At 25.3% G+C, this 16846-nt stretch overlaps 3 protein-coding genes across 4 annotated transcripts; all 3 read left to right on the forward strand.

Annotated features, from left to right (window-relative positions):
- Nucleotides 1–1236: 1236 nt before the first annotated feature.
- Nucleotides 1237–3585, forward strand: LOC126897927 (cAMP-dependent protein kinase catalytic subunit alpha-like). The gene is made up of 3 exons (XM_050671874.1): nucleotides 1237–1530; nucleotides 1656–2043; nucleotides 3173–3585. Exons 1-3 carry the CDS (start codon nucleotides 1237–1239, stop codon nucleotides 3583–3585), a joined length of 1095 nt encoding a protein of 364 aa, XP_050527831.1.
- A 3069-nt stretch (nucleotides 3586–6654) lies between these two features.
- Nucleotides 6655–13349, forward strand: LOC126897584 (TBC1 domain family member 19). Of its 2 annotated transcripts, none has more exons than XM_050671296.1 (12): nucleotides 6655–6781; nucleotides 7361–7558; nucleotides 7620–7758; nucleotides 7896–7983; nucleotides 8057–8117; nucleotides 8188–8308; nucleotides 10445–10557; nucleotides 10654–10788; nucleotides 11025–11178; nucleotides 11246–11447; nucleotides 12744–12930; nucleotides 13159–13349. In XM_050671296.1, the coding sequence occupies exons 1-12, from the start codon at nucleotides 6680–6682 to the stop codon at nucleotides 13234–13236; spliced, it is 1578 nt and encodes a 525-aa protein (XP_050527253.1). In that variant the 5' UTR covers nucleotides 6655–6679; the 3' UTR covers nucleotides 13237–13349. The 2 variants fall into 2 exon arrangements, with proteins under 2 accessions (XP_050527253.1, XP_050527254.1); XM_050671297.1 differs by having other exon boundaries at nucleotides 7620–7743.
- An 851-nt stretch (nucleotides 13350–14200) lies between these two features.
- LOC126897928 (uncharacterized) lies at nucleotides 14201–16161 on the forward strand. Its single transcript, XM_050671875.1, has 5 exons — nucleotides 14201–14439; nucleotides 14505–14659; nucleotides 14998–15113; nucleotides 15172–15509; nucleotides 15966–16161. Exons 1-5 carry the CDS (start codon nucleotides 14261–14263, stop codon nucleotides 16159–16161), a joined length of 984 nt encoding a protein of 327 aa, XP_050527832.1. The 5' UTR covers nucleotides 14201–14260.
- Nucleotides 16162–16846: the final 685 nt, after the last annotated feature.

Consider the following 16846-nt stretch of genomic DNA (forward strand, 5'->3'; position numbering starts at 1 on the left):
ATTATTAAAATTTTAGCTTCGATGCAAAGCTGAGAAGGTATTAATTTTACTATGATGTGTTTTTTTTTTTTTTTTTTGTTGCCACTTTTTCTCAGCTCGATGCAAATCTGTAGGAAGCGTTTTTATGATAGTGATTTTAATCACTGTCAGATATCATCTATACTGGACCCAACTATGCCACGACCCCACTGTTCCGCCACCCCACTGTGTACACTAGTATTTTAATATTAAATTGTTTATTGTAAATTATAGTGTGAATAATATCATTTTATAACTTATTATTATAATTTTATATTGTAAAAAATGTTAGGCATTATCAAAGATAGATTTATCAAAGCAAATTTTCAAAAAATATTATCTATCATATAAATATAATATCAATACATTTTGAATATTCTGGATTTATATATGAGCAAATCGGATATAATCAATTAATTAAATCACCGTTCCTTAACGTAAATCAAATTATATAATTAGAAATGAATCAACAAAATGGAACGTATTTTTAGATCTTATTAATTAGGTCAATTAATAAAAATGTATAATGAAAAAAAAAATTATTCATAGATATAAAATACGCCAATTTTGACACCGTGTTGTATAAAACAATACTAGTTTCAATTTACATAAGAAAACTTAATAATTATAAAATTAAACCCAACTATGCCATGACCCCACTGTGCCGCCATCCCACTATGCTGGGTTTTTGAAAAATATATGTATCAATACAATTTTTTCATGAAAAGTACTATTTATATACATCTTTCATTCGACATACTTTGTTTTTAAATAAAATCACATCCCTTTATATATTAAATATTATATTACACTTATAAATCATAAAACTTGTAATCAGGGTATAAATAAAAAAATAGGAGATCATAACTTTTGGAATAATCCATAAATTTTTAAATTAAATATTATATACAGATTTGCTAAATACTTGACCTAATTATGCCACATCACCATTGAGCCGCTACCCTACTGTGCTGCGTATTTTTGTAACGTGATTTAGCGTATTTAATATAAAATTTGAAGGTTAATTTTTCATAAGACAAATAATTTTGTTTCTACTTTATTTAAAGAAATATATAATCTAATTGGTTGTTTTTGAAATATATGTGCTCTATTACACTTGCATTTTTGATATTACTGGCATGATATATAATAAAATTAGCTATAATGTAACAACAAACATCAATATTTTTTTAAATAGATAAATTTGAAATTTAAAAAATGGGTTGTGTACTGTCTAAATCTAGCACTCATGAATGGGAACCTAATGAAGGTAATTTGAACCAAAAATCGTCATGCGGTCTCACCAGTTATTGGAATTTGCTTAAAAGTGATTTTGAAAATAAGTACTTTAACGAAAATAAAGCATCAATCGCAAATCATACAGATTTTCGTATGTATCAATTGCTAGGTGAAGGTGCTTACGGACTTGTGGCTTTAACTACTCATACAAGAACTGGTGAGGTTTATGCCACTAAAATAATGGCAAAAAAGAAAATTATTAAAAAAGAATTGGTCAGTGTCTTAACAGCTTTATTTTTTTATTATATATATGAAAATTTATTTTTAATAACCAATCATAAGGGTATATTTATTTAAAATACATTAAATCAATAATAATAACATTTTGTTGGTTTCAGGTTCAACGCACATTCAACGAAAAACGTATTTTAGAATCAATAGATTTTGCATTTGTCGTCCGACTAACGTACTTTTATCAAGACAATACTTATCTCTATTTTGTTATGCCATTTGTGTGTGGTGGTGATCTTTTTACTTATATACAACGTAAAGGTCGATTGGATGAGGATAAAGCACGATTTTATGGTTCAGAAGTTCTTCTGGCTATTGAATATTTACACAGACTTAACTTAGTTCATCGAGACGTCAAGCCAGAAAATATATTAATAGACTCATATGGCCACGCTCAACTGGCGGATTTTGGATTCTGCAAGTATGTTCAAGGTCGTACATATACTTTGTGCGGAACGCCAGAGTACATTGCGCCCGAGATGCTAGTCCGCAAAGGTAAGTTTAAAAAATTTATTTCGTTTTTATATATTATATTTTTAGTGAGTAGAATGTTTTTAGTTGAAATATTAATTTTTAATTTTTTTAGACAAACTTTATAAATTAATTTGTCCATTAATAACTTTTAGGGTAAAGTTAAACATTACAGTTTCGTATATTAATAAATCATTAGTTTTATGTAGTGATTTAATTCGAAATAAATCTTTTCTGATTTCTTTTACTAATCTTATCGATTTTTTTAGGTTTCTCACCTTTAAATTTTAATTTTTTCCCTCGTCTATTATTATAGTTAATTTTCCTATTATATTTTTGCAAACTTCCCTAACTTCTGTTTAATTATTACTAATGGGTCTGTCTTGTCATTAAATCAGGTTATGAATATTACATACTAAATCTTAACATCTTTTTTTCCACCAACTTCCATTGCCATTCTTCCTCCTTTACTACTGAATGCATTGTTATTTTTAATTTACTGCTTTACATTCTTGATTCTCAAAATTCATTCTTTCTTATTTGCCGCTATGTTTCTTGGCTATTATTATAAATGCTTTTGGTTCTCTTTTATTATTTTTTCAAAGAACACTGTTCAAAATTTTATCATCTGGTTAGGATGTTAAAAATTCTATTAGGTTCATAGTCATGTCGGGATCAGTGGTAATGAGTTAGTTGATTCTCTGGCTAAAATGGCAAGACATTAATGTTTTGTAAACATTCATTTCTTTGACATTATTTAGATGCTCTTCATTACTTTAAATCTATCTCTAGTCAGTAGTCTTGTCTCCCTTTCAGCTTTAATTGATGGCATCGGTTTATAGCACCTAATCCATTTGAGGTTCCATGGTTGCATTACCTGAATTTCTTCCGTAATTATATTTAATTTTTTTCAGATTTCAGACTGGTTCATAATCTTTTAGTAGCTTTTGATTATAAATTAAACCACAACTCAGTTTCTTTTTGCATTTGCATGAGTTAAACATCGTTAGAGATTTCCCCACTATTTACTAAATGCTTATTAAATTTTAGAATTAAATGATATTCATGATTTTTTCATGGTTTCATATGGAAAATTCTCATTTACAGACCGGCTACTCCACCCCTGATCGTATCGGAAAATTAATTGTTTTAGGTTACGGTAGAACCGTAGATTATTGGGCTTTTGGTGTGCTTATTTATGAAATGGTAGCTGGTTATTCGCCGTTTGTTGAGCGTGACGAAGAAATAATGTACAGAAGAATTTCAACTGGCAAATACACTTGTCCTTTCGGGTTTACATCTGATTTGATGGATATTTTGCGACATGTTCTTGTTGTAGATGTGACTAAACGTTACGGAAATCTGGTCAATGGCGTCCGAGATATTAAAAAACATAGATGGTTTGAATCAATCGACTGGTGTGCCACATTCAACAAGCAAACACAGCCTCCTTTCGTACCTGTTTTACTTAATAGCATGGATTCGAGTAATTTCAATAAATTTAAAGAAAAAATATTTGTAGCATCAAGTAAAGACCAATATAATGACGAGTTTAAACATTTTTAAACGACAATAAATGAATGTAAAGTTATTTACTTAAATTAATATTTATTGTACATTTAATTAATTTTTAACTATTCGTAGTGGCCAAAGATTCAAGACAAATTTTTATAACTTTTGAAAGAAAATTTATGTGATAACTTGTAATAAGTAACTACTTATTGATTATAATAAATCAATAAGTAGTTGTTTCGATAAGTAGAAAAACCATATTATATTAACGAATATACGCCAAACAGGGTATAGTTGACATAATGAGTTTAAAATACCAAGAGTTTTAATTTTTTTAATTATTGAAAGTAAATTTCAAACAAAATGATAGTAAATAAAGGAAGGAGGAGAGTTTGGAATAAACGCTGATATGCGTAGTGGATACGAATATTTTTTAGATTGGTGAAATTTTAAATATGAAAAAATATTAATAGTGGGCTATACAAGCATCTACCACGGAAAATTAAAAAAAAATTGGGTAATGAACATATACTAAAATACGATTCTTCTTTTTTGTATTTAAGAATAACTAAAACAGAATGATTGATCACAATAACGCGGATAATTCAATCGTGGTGACCAACAAATTTTATTAAAAAATTAATTAAAAATTGTTTATTCACTAGGTGAGCAAATAATAATAAATACCAAATAAAGTGCATAATTATGTAATTGCTCCGATTATTTTTAAAATATCTTCTTTAACATAGCGTAAAGTATGACATTGCTATTTCTGATTTTTTCATTGTTTCTTAACTAAGGTATATACAATAAGGTTACGTACTATTTTCTGCTTATTTTATTCATAAAACATTTATCACATTTTGTGAGTAAAAAAAATTGTGATAGCTAAAATATGAAAAAATAATTCATTGTATAGCAAAATAAAAATTTAACACTATACTAAAAAAAATATTTTTGATGTTTTGTATTTGTATATTTTATAATTTCGTATTATTACTTTTTAAGATACTCCAATTTGCAGTTTTAGAAAAGACTAGGATCTGGGTAGTGCTTAGCTACGCTCTAATTTTACTATAACGCACAGATAAGAATTTTTCTACGTTGTACACCCCACGCACTTATAACAAAAATTAGAATAACTCGAAAAGTAGAAAAAGCACAATATTGGTTATCGACATTAAACATTTTTATTTAGACCATTTTCTTTTTAATAGTAAAAAACAATCATAGGTTTCTATTTAACTTTCGAAAGTTACCTCTATAATCTACCCATTGGGATCATTTTTTTCTTTTAATTTACTTTAATAAATATTCTATATAAATAAATAAATTTTAATCAAAACATTTTTTGTAAAAAAATCAATATTTAACGAAAACATGTTGAGTATACTTTACAAACCATGTAAATAAACTCATCATAATAAAATTAATTTTACTAAACCTTCTCAGCTTAGTATTGAAGCTAAAATTAAATTTATTTAAGACTGGCTAAAATCAATATCAGAAATAGATAAATAAACAATAAAAATTAATTAATGTGCGTTAACCTTTATTGAAAACTAAAGAAATATTAGAATTAAAATTGTTTTATTCAGAAACTTTATAAATGTGTAGTTAATTAAAATTAATTATAATGATTAGGTTTATTGTGTCTGGGTATTATAACTGATAGATATTAACAATGTACAAATATATAGCATTAGTTTTAATATCTGATTTTCAATTAGGTTTTAGTATTGCAAAACCTGTGCAAGAACAATTGCTTGCTTACTTTGATAGACATCCACAGGTAAAATATTATTAACCTAATAAAAAGACTAGTATATTATTCAACAATTATGTTACCAAATTACTTTAGAAATCATATGAAGGGAAAATTTTTTTTCAGAATAAATTATTTTAGATTGAATGACATAAAAATAAAAATAAATTCAAAAAATATAATGTATTACTTAAAATATAATTATATTTTACTAAAAATTACATTTTATTCAAGACATATTATGATCTCTTCCATGTTCTACTATAACAATCACTCACTTAAATTTCCCCTTTAATTTTAAGAGCCTGTTTTATATTAAATAACTAAAATTAAACCATTTGATTTTTTGGCTTACACGTTGTAACTTTCCGCGCTTAAAACTTCTTTACAATAATAGCATTCAATGAATATATTTAATATTTATCTAAAAATATTTTATTTATTCATTAAGTTTTTGAAATACTTAAAATATAAAACTAGATGAGTCAAATTTTTAAATTTACGAATTGCAGAAAATTATATGGCAAAAATTCTTAATGTAATGAAGTGAAATTTAGTGAAAATACAAATTTCTGATAATTTTCAAAAAGTGTCATTTATTAGTTTCCGAAATCCCTTTAAACGTATTATTAGAAAATAATGTATTCTAACAAAATTGTGTGTTGTAGGAAATTGTATGGCAAAAAAAGATGTTAGGTAGCTCATTATATCCGTTTGAGCTTTACTGGCCTCAAACACTCTTTGGAATATTTCTAGGAATAATATTTTGTTTGATATTTCTTTATTTAATAAACTGCAATGGTTCAATTGGAAATCAAAATTGTGATAAATGTGTTTGTAAATGTAAACTATGCACGACCAATCGTTGTAGTCGTAGAAAAGCTGCTCCGTGCCAACGAAACAAAATAAATAATTTAGTTAATCCTTTAGTACATTTACCAAAACAAATTGGTCAAATATGTTGTCAGAAAAATCACAAACGAAGAAATCATTCTTCTTAGATAAATAAGAATTTAAAAAATAAAAAATGTTTTCTTTTTAAAGTCTAAATATATTTTCTTAAAAAGAAGTAAGTAATTATTAGTTCGTAATGTCTGTTTTGACATTTGTGAGAAGTCTAAGATTGTATCTGACTGAATTAGATGATTTTTTAGCGATTAAAATAACTTATTTAACTTTCTAGAACTTTCAATGTATATTTGTTAATTGTAAATATAAAAAATTATATTTAAATATTTTTTAATTAAAATTCAATTTGTTTTATGCTGTATGCGCTTGAATTGTTGCTAAGACAACAATCCTATGCTAAAATATTGATTAAATATTTAATTTCGTATCATATAAGTCTTTAACTCAAATAGTCTTTATCAACTAAAACTCACTATGGAAATGTTGAAGGAAAAAAGTTTGCATTTAACAGTTGAAAAATTAGTGGAAGAACTTCAAAAGTTAGACAACTATAATCATTTTTATGAAGATTTTCAGGTATTCAATTGTTTTCAAATAACTAACAACTCACAAATAACCAATAAATTCCAATTAAAAATTCTGAATTTAGTTAATTTCGTATCAAGTATAATTAATATAATAAGAACAATTAATTTAATTATTCATAGTTGATTTTATAGATAAAAAGGTGATACGTTATAAAAACTATAATAATTTATCACAACTATAAAGAATTTATTCAAGTTATCTTTATTTTTTTTGAATAATTGAGGTTTTCCAAGAGAAAAAAATTATTTTTTATTATTCCTTCTTATTGTAGTTTTTGACTTACTGAGGTTTTATTTATATGGGATATACTGAATTTTTATGATTACCACGTTTATTTATACTTAAATGAAAATGTATGTTTTGTTTTACTTTCTCATTTATTGGATTACAAACGTACTAAATATTTGGCTTTTTAGTTTATAGTTTTTTTTATAATAATTAAAATAAGCAGTAATATATGTTATTTGTTTTGATATTTTTTGAATAAATATTCTATACCTTGAAACCAGCACTCTTTAGAACAATGTACATAAAAGTGTTTTTGATTTATATGGTTTACTAATTTAGATAATTGCTGCATCTTATGATGTAACTTTAGAGGACTTCAAAAATACTTTGGTTGCAGCAGTTCACCAAGGAAGTATGGAAACAAATCTTAGAAATGCTATTTTTTATTGGTTGAGAAATCATGATAATAATAAGCAAATAGTGGTCAGGGAAGAAGTCACACAAAAAGAGTCGTTAGATTACCTTAGAAAAGCTCAAGTATATTTTGTGTATATAATATATATTAAAATTTTATATTGCGTTATGTGAATTTGTGTAGGCCACATGGGAAAGAAGAATTCAAAAATCATTAGAATCAATGTGCGAAGAAATAGGTATACCTCTTTCAAGCCAAAGACCAAATGCTGATAAAGATGATATATCACAAAAATGGAATGAACTTAGTAATTATTCAACAAGTAATATATCGTTCTTAAATAGTTAATATTATATTGGAATGACAAAATATTACACTTTTAAATATATATTATTTAGACTATTAGTCAGGTACTAGATTTAAAATTCTATTACTTTGTTAATATGATTGTTTTTGCAGACTTAGAAAGACTAAGGCCAGTGTATGCACCAAAAGACTTTTTAGAGGTTTTATTTTCACTACACAATCCTAACTATCGAATGTTTTCGTAAGGATTCTTAAATATTTAACTAATCAAAATTACTAAAATTATGTTTGCAATAAAAATGTTATCTTTTTAGTGAAGAAATGAATTGGGACTTCACGTATATTCCTCTAAAAGTGAAAACACTGAATGAATTAGTAAATCATAAATTATATTTATTATTAATTTTATTAATGATTTTTATAATCCACAAAAGATTGTTTTTAGAGATATCATTACAGAGATATAGCTGCGGCAGATTTACTCTTGGGTCTAACAGCTTTGACAGCAGTTTCAAGTGGCCCTATATTACAGGGTGAACAAGATCGTATTAAATTAGGAGAAAACGGTGATTTAAATATAAATACCTTAGTGTGCGTAGGTCAAATATAATTGATATTTCTCGTCAGGGTCCTTCATACCTCGAAAAATGTGCTAAAGAATTAAGTAATTACTGTACTATATCAACAAGGCGATTTCTATACTAATACCATTGCCCTCATCTAGTATAGTATTAACACTGAAGTATTGTGTGGTCATATTACTATATTATGCCAAAAGTACTCTCAACGTCAGGTCAGTCTAAATAATATTTAGAGGCTTTTTATAGGTTAAAGCACTGCGAACAGTAAATTTAGGTTACAAATTTTCCTGTCTTACTTCCTAATGAATAACTTGGTTCTCAAGCACATTTTCAAAGGTTATGAAAAATCATGACGTGATGGTGTCAAACAAACCTCTGATTCAGATTCAGCGATCCCACAAACATAAAGTAAACAGCACTTTTGTTTACTAGCACTTTTCATTCGATATTTTTTTTGGAGCTGTGTTATCCTATATTTGAAATAATGAGATAATATCAAAGAAAAGAAACAATTCTAATCAATGGTAGTAAATAACATTTTTGTAAGTTTATAAATTCACCAACGGGCAATACAGAAACCATATCTATTGATAGTCATAGTTTTCAATAAACAATGTGTGACTGTGATATCGACGTCACAGAAAACCAATTAGTTACCTGTATTTGTAATCCTTTGTGTATTATACATAAATATTAATTCAAAATTTTTTTAAATAAATTTTTATTAAAAATCAAATACCATTTACTATTAAATTTTATTAAATTAAAAATATGTTTAGTGCTTCACTTATTGATTTAAAATAAATAAAAACACTAATTTATATACCAGAAAAAATGTAGACGGTTTATTGTTTAAACACTAAGAAAATGTATATAAAAATTATATTAATGCACTACGTGTATTTAACTACTTAACCGATTAACTTACGATTGGCTAACTAACTGATTGACGTTATTGTTACGTCGCGCCGTTTTATATTGTGTTGAGTTCTAAAAGATTCTCATATGGAGTGATCGAGATCATTCGCGCTATATGCATTTTGTGTTGCCTATCCGTCGCGAAGATTCTGGATCATTCTATAGTCACTACAATGTGTGTTCCCATTCGAAAAAAAAACAAAATTAACACCCTTAAAAGGCAAAAGTCAAAAACTTAAAAAGTATTACTTAGTTAATAACTCAAGAATAATGTGTAACCAAAAATAACCAAAAACATGTTTAAACTGTATTTATTTTGTAAGTAATTGAATGGGTTATGATAAAAAAATCATTTTGTATATTTCATGATTTATCAGCCAATAATTACTTTTTAAAATCATCCATTTCAACGTATAGAAGTGTCAACCTTATATTTTTTAATGACAACAAACATGGTTGACTAATTTTTAAAACAGGAAATAATCTAATTAAGAAAATGACTAGAAAACTTATGGACCAGTATTTAAGAAGTTCTTAACACTTAAAAGTAATGACTTGAGGTAAATAGTAGGTTCTGCTATTTTTATCACTAGTCATTTCCCGACCGTACTCTTCGTCTCATCCATATATAAAAATGAGAATAACATCCAAATGACTGTTTCAAAAGTTGTTACCTTCTAGTTATTTTTTGAATTAGATAATTTTCTATTAAAGTAAATTAAAAATGTATGTTGGCACCTCTATGCGTTGTGAGTTATGATACTAAAATATAAATAAATGTTAGCTGATAAATCAAGAATAATATGTAACTAAAATAAATAAAAAATCATTTGTCTAATATTACATTTATTTTACGATTATAATAAACCGATCACTCTATAAATTATAACCACGTATATTATAATCTTTTTGTTATAATTATTGAAGATCTAGCTTGGTATAAGATCAAATAATCAGAAGTTCTGGTTATTTATCTTATATTCTATAAAAAATTAAGTCTAGTGACTTCTCAATCCCATTTGCAATAGAGACATGGTACTTTTATTGTTATTATCGAATTATTAAATGGTTACTCAATCAAGCGGTTCATTTATTCGAACTAAAAATGCACTTCAGTATACTATGACTTCTTAATTTAATTTAATATAAATTTAATTATATATGTATAATATATAAAATGAATTAACATTTTTTGGCATTCAGTTTTAATTAATGGATATGCACCGGTTTGTCAAGAATTTTTGAAACTTGGAGCGCCACGTAGTCTTCGAGGACAGTTGTGGGCACAAATATTAGGTTCTAATGCAAAATCTTCGGTAAAATATACTATTTAAAATATTTTAACTAAATTCCGGCTCATTTTCATATTAAGTTAGTTTTTAATTTTTTAAATAATTTTTTTTTTTTTTTAGAAACAGCAATATTTAGAGTTAAAAGAACGAGTAATTAATTACGACATGTTGATAGACAAACTAATTACAAAAGATGTACAATTAACGGCGTGTAATGATGATCAATACTTTGTTTTTGAAGATGTGTTGTACCAGGTAAAACAACTATTTAACCACAATGCATATAGTTAAAAATTATTTTCTCATACAATAATATACAGTTTTTAGTCAAAAATAACTGTGTTTGTAATCTGATATGTCAAAAATTTGGTTTGTCATTAATATTCAGAAATAGTGCAATATTATTATTATTTTTTAATTAATAATTAATTTTTTTTTTTAAATTTATGTTTAAGTAATTAGTTTCATTATAAATAATATTTCAATTTAAGGTCATGTTATGTTTCACTCGTGACACTGAAGTATTATCAGTATTTAATAATTCATCAAGCAACCCGATATTGACTCCATTGTATGGTATACCACCTGGTAGTGCTGTTTATCCGCCTAATGGCGTTGTTCCCTTTCATGGTTTTACCATGTATGGTAAGAACTACTTGCAAATAATTAAAAACAAATAAATAATTTAATAATTTCACAAATTATTTTCTAGCTGCTCCATTATGCTATTTGTTTAATGATCCAATACCTTTATATTTTATGTTCAGAGGTCTCTATCTTCGTTATTGGTTCAGACTCCATGAAATATCTTCACATCCACAAAGTATTCTTGGGTTATGCATATTGTTTGAACGACTTTTACAAAGACATGAAACAAAACTCTGGACACACTTAATTAATCATAAAATTCATCCGTGAGTATTATTTATATACAATTTGAGACATTTTATACATAAAAAATTTAGAATAATGTGGACGTGTCACAATAAGAACAAATAGATATCTGACAGTGAATAAAGTTATCATTGATAGCTAGACAATTTTTTTTGTTTTTAACTGCTAAATATTAACACTAAAACTTGAATTTTGATAATTCTTTGTAAAAGAGGGTGTAAAGGGTTTTTAACTTCACCCTTTTCTAGGGCAATATTGTTTGATCTAAATTATACAAAAGTTAATAGAAAAAATTAAAAAAAAAATTATAAAAACAGGAAAAACGAAAACATTTTTGACCAAAATAATATTTATTTCAGGGGCTGTTTATTTGTAGAACAAAAGTCATCGGGATAAATTTATTAAGTTAACATATGTATAAATATATGATTCAAGTTTTGAACAAATCTTGTATAAAGGGAAATGATTTGATTTAAAAAAAAAAGTATGTGAGATAAACGGTGTATAAACAAAATATTTAAAAAAAATTATATCAATCCATACATTTTTCATAATTTATAGCTATTTTGTTAGAAATATAAAATTCAATATCAAAAATAGATGATAAATAACAGTAATTCAGTAACTTTTTTAAAGTTAAGTTGAAAAAGTTAACTTTTCATGCAAAAATTGCTATTTTGAATTATTCCTTGCAGGTAGGTAAAAATATAGATTTTCAAAAAACTTATATTATATAAAAGGGAAAACCTGAGATATTTATACAAAATAAATTTGTTTTGATACATTCGTTTTTCAAAAATTTATAAGAAAATTGTAAAAAATGTTGAAATATATCGATTTAAAATCGTAATTTTTGGGATATTTCTACCATTTACGGGGAACGGATAAAAATTTTTCAATTTTTAAAGATGTAATTTCTTCAAATAAATACGATTTGTGATCTTTTGACGTATGTTTTTAAAAAATTAATCCAGTGAAGTCTGATAAAAAGTAATGAAATACAAAAATATAATAATAAATAAATACAACATGGTAAAATTAATATCTTTTCAGTTTCCCATCGAAGCTAAAAAAATCAATTTGAGATAATTAAATTGTATTGACAAATTTTCTTTTATTTAAATTTTTTCAACGCTTAATACGGACTGATAAGTTATTATTCTTTTTTGCATGATATTAAACAGGATCGTATAATATATATAGTTGAAATTTTAGCACCAATCTATGTCTTAAATTAAATGATAAACTTTTAAGATTAAACCTAGGTTGAGTTATTATTATCCTACATTTGCTGAAAACTTACAAAATTCTTACAGTATTAGAGTAGTATTCAAATGGCTCATGCGAGGTTTTAGTGGACATTTACCTCCAGAACAATTGCTCAATTTATGGGATCTAGTTTTAGCTTATGATTCATTAGAAGTAATACCACTTTTAGCAGTTGCTATTTTGAGTTTTCGAAAAGAAAATTTATTACAAGTCGATACAATATCGAATATTGAAGTAAGTTGTATCTAATTTTATTTTATTCGAATTAAGAGATACCATATTACCATGTTTCAAAAGCCTCAAATATTTTCGTTAAAAATAGGGTTAAACTTGAAGCTAAAAAATCGATTATGATAAACTTAACTCACTTAAATTTTAAACTACGGATCTCACAATTTTATAATCTTAACTTGAATATAATATAAAATTATTCATACTAATATAATTTATTTTTATTTAAAGTGTGTTTTAGCTGATTTATCTTCGTTGAATGTTATGTCACTCTTACAACTGGCGCTTAAAGGACCAACTAAAATTTGAAAAATAAGATATTTAACTAAAATGTTTTTTTTCGTTATTTTATAATCTTAAATGTGATGAACTATTATATAAAAAAAATAATATGCACAATAAAATTATTTTTAAATGTAATATATTATTATGTCCATTTGAAGATTTAAATGTATATTAATGTAGTAGACTATTAGAAAAAAAGATTCGTTTATGTTCCTTTATATAGCTTATACTTCGGAATAACTCGTTAGCTTGATATAGTGATACTATAGACAGTTAAAGTTATATAATATATGATATATTCTACAACTACTTCAATTACTTCCTATATTTAGGCTTTTTATTAAGTATTTCAAAAAAGATACCAAAAAAAGCTTATTATCTCTAGTATACTATATTAAAATGTTTTATTAGAATAAGTAATTTATAAAAAAAGTTTTAAAATGCAGAATATTTTATTTTTTAGAAAATACAGTTTTATATTGTAGTATTATATTGATATATTTTTCTATATTCTAAAATAGATGGGGTTTATGATAGTCTGCACAATTATTTACAAAATAAAAATAAAATATATAAATTTTAATGTGACCAATATTTTATTTATTTACTAATTCAAAGACATTTTGCAATAATTTAAAATATAATAATTATATCTTTATTTGAGTGATAATTATTAGTAAATTTCTTTAAAACTATTTTGAATGATTAAAATTTAGTTAAAGAAATAAAATAATAAAATAATGAATAATAATTAATTTTTAGGATAATTTTTTGACAAGGTGAACACTTCAAAGACCACTTCTTGAATACTAAAAATTATTAAGTAAAAATTAATAAAAGTTTTAATTTTTACTTAATATTATACATAATCATATTTTAACACATAAAAATATACAATATTTATATAGATTAATTCCGTTAAAAAGTAATGTTATAATTTTTAATATATCCTAGTAAACATATCTTCTAGATAAACTTAAAACGTTGGTGATACTTTTGTTTATTTAAATTTAGCTAAATAAAGATAAATTATTTTCATTTGTGATTCATGCATAAAATAATTTTTAATAAAATAAATATGGACGTCGAGAATGAAAATGTAGAGCTTTTAAAGTATAGTGATGTTAATGACTTTCCAACTACTATCCTAAACCAATTATCTAATATAGTGAAAATTATTAAATATGGAACAAATACGCAACAATTAATGCAAATGGTAAACTCAAGGTAAGCTACTAAACTTGGACAATATTTAATGTTTCGACAATGAAAAATAATAATATGTACAACAGACTCAATGATTCTGAATTTGATAAGATTTGTAAAGATATACTAAAAAAAAGGAATCAAATAATGCAAATGCAACAGCAAAGTAATATTGAATCGAGTCTAGCTGAAAGTGTGGACGCAATCAAAAGTGATTTACAAACATCTATAGAAAATGAAAGTAAACTTAATATTTTAGTTAATTTACGGCTAATTTATTTGTTTAACTTATTAGCATATCACAAAAAAATTATTTTATTATGCTTTCATAGATTTTAAGAATTTTTATCTTGGAATTATTTTTTTTTTTATATGGCATTATTTTCTTACCTTCTTTAATGGAATTATACTTCATTCAACTAAACTCTTTAGAAATGTTACTATTTTTTACCAATGATATTTATTTTAGAGTTGCAACNTATATGGCATTATTTTCTTACCTTCTCTAATGGAATTATACTTCATTCAACTAAACTCTTTAGAAATGTTACTATTTTTTACCAATGATATTTATTTTAGAGTTGCAACCAACAGATATCAAAAACATATGCAATCAGGCTGTTAATCTTCGGTTGTCATATATCAAAAACTCAAATAAGTTGACACTAGTAGAAGAATTTATAAAACAAACTGAGGTTGTTAAATTAGACTTTTCAAAATATGTATAATATTGTAAAATCACAACTTCCTTAGGTAAAACTACAAGATATATCAAAAATAGAAGATGATTTAGATCAGGTACACAATAATTCATGTTCAAAAAATAATTTATTGAAACAATGTAGTGTTAAAATAGCCAAATCAAAATACGCAGCTTCTTTAAAGTCAGTTGATCACGAGTCCTCATCGAATGCTGTAAAGCGAGTAGAACGAGACAGAAATAATTTTCCAACAGTTAAAACTCGTCTTGAACGTATTAGAGAGATTCCAACTAATAATTCACAAAGCAAAGTTGATGCACCAGCGTTAAAATTATATACTAGAACAGCCAATAACAATTTTAGTCGCTCAAATATTGACATGAATTCTAGGTTAGATACGTATAGTACACTCAGGGTAAATAATTAGGGTATGGAAACTTTTATTCTTTGACAAAAATAATTATTAAGTTCTTAAAACGTGTGCGTTCTTGCAAATACAAATAAATTAGATTGATGAAAAATGTATAAGAGAAAAAATGAGATATTTTAATCCTAATTTAAATAAATTTAACATATTTTTTAAGTTTCAAAAACTATGTATGAACATTGTATACAAGGGCTCAGTAAGTAATAAAACAGGGTTCTATTGTTTTCATTATTTATAACAATTGACTTGTTTCCTTACTTACTGAACATCTTGTATAATTTTTTGGTATTTAAACTACCATTTATTAATTAAAAGGTAAAAAGTAATATTAAACAAAAATATCGATGTATTCCTAATAAAGTATTTTTAATTATTATTAAATCTATTATTTCCAATTTAATTAAATTTCAATAATTTAGATTACGTAGCAACGAGGATCACTTTTACCGGGAAAGCATGTTTTCTGCAGACGACTACTTGTTTGAATTTTCTAGTTCAAACAACAGTACTTTGAATCAAGACAAAGATTTTGATGATACAAATAGCGGAGATATATATTTATCATTGGTACCATTTAATAATGAGACAATTGATAATAATAATAATAATGATTAGACTACTTTCTGAGTGGGTTTTTATTAAAATAAATTAAATTTTGATAAAAATGTTTTTTACTTTTATTTTTTTATTGTAACAATTCTTAGTTAATAATTGAAATAATAAACATAAATGTAAAGATTATTTACAATTTTCTCTAACTTTCTTATTTAATTATAATGAAAATGTCGCAACGTTGTACTTTAAATATAACATACATTTAAAAAAGTGTGCTTGTCCAAAGGATTAGAGACAATAATATGTCAGTGCAAACTTACCACACGCTATGTTTAAATATTTTAAATACAAATAATTTTCACTCATTTCACTATAAATACTATATTAGGCGGTGTTGGGTAGAGTGCGGCAATAGTTGATTCCCGTCCTCACACATCTTGTGGCGCTCGTGTATGACCAGTTCGAACGTGCTTGTGCCACATTCAGCTGTCGTCCCTTCCTCAGCAAGCGTTTATTATGATTTATTATTTTTTTACATTTTCCAAACTATTTTCATATCATACTAAGATTTTACTAATAACATTTTTGACAAATTTCCTATAATCAATATGGGTATTTTTAAAACTTCCACTATACTTGTCAAAATAAAATTATAAGAACATGTCTATATCTATATTCAAAGTATGATCAACAAGACTATGGTGGTCCAGCGTTTTTCATCGTAAACCCTTGGCTGGCACGGGCA

The sequence above is a fragment of the Daktulosphaira vitifoliae genome, unplaced genomic scaffold (genome assembly GCF_025091365.1).
Source record: "Daktulosphaira vitifoliae isolate Bord-2020 unplaced genomic scaffold, ASM2509136v1 Scaffold_2, whole genome shotgun sequence".
Lineage (NCBI taxonomy): Eukaryota > Metazoa > Arthropoda > Insecta > Hemiptera > Phylloxeridae > Daktulosphaira > Daktulosphaira vitifoliae.

Excerpts from the sequence above, each read along its gene's own strand:
- LOC126897584 (XM_050671296.1), top strand. The coding sequence starts at position 6,680 with ATGGAAATGTTGAAGGAAAAAAGTTTGCATTTAACAGTTGAAAAATTA. Across the intron at positions 7,559-7,619 it reads ATTACCTTAGAAAAGCTCAA|GCCACATGGGAAAGAAGAAT; the intron begins GTATATTTTGTG and ends GAATTTGTGTAG. Across the intron at positions 7,984-8,056 it reads CCTAACTATCGAATGTTTTC|TGAAGAAATGAATTGGGACT; the intron begins GTAAGGATTCTT and ends TTATCTTTTTAG.
- LOC126897928 (XM_050671875.1), top strand. The coding sequence starts at position 14,261 with ATGCATAAAATAATTTTTAATAAAATAAATATGGACGTCGAGAATGAA. Across the intron at positions 15,114-15,171 it reads AATTTATAAAACAAACTGAG|GTAAAACTACAAGATATATC; the intron begins GTTGTTAAATTA and ends CAACTTCCTTAG. Across the intron at positions 15,510-15,965 it reads AATATTGACATGAATTCTAG|ATTACGTAGCAACGAGGATC; the intron begins GTTAGATACGTA and ends TCAATAATTTAG.
- LOC126897927 (XM_050671874.1), top strand. The coding sequence starts at position 1,237 with ATGGGTTGTGTACTGTCTAAATCTAGCACTCATGAATGGGAACCTAAT. Across the intron at positions 1,531-1,655 it reads AAATTATTAAAAAAGAATTG|GTTCAACGCACATTCAACGA; the intron begins GTCAGTGTCTTA and ends TGTTGGTTTCAG. Across the intron at positions 2,044-3,172 it reads CGAGATGCTAGTCCGCAAAG|GTTACGGTAGAACCGTAGAT; the intron begins GTAAGTTTAAAA and ends TAATTGTTTTAG.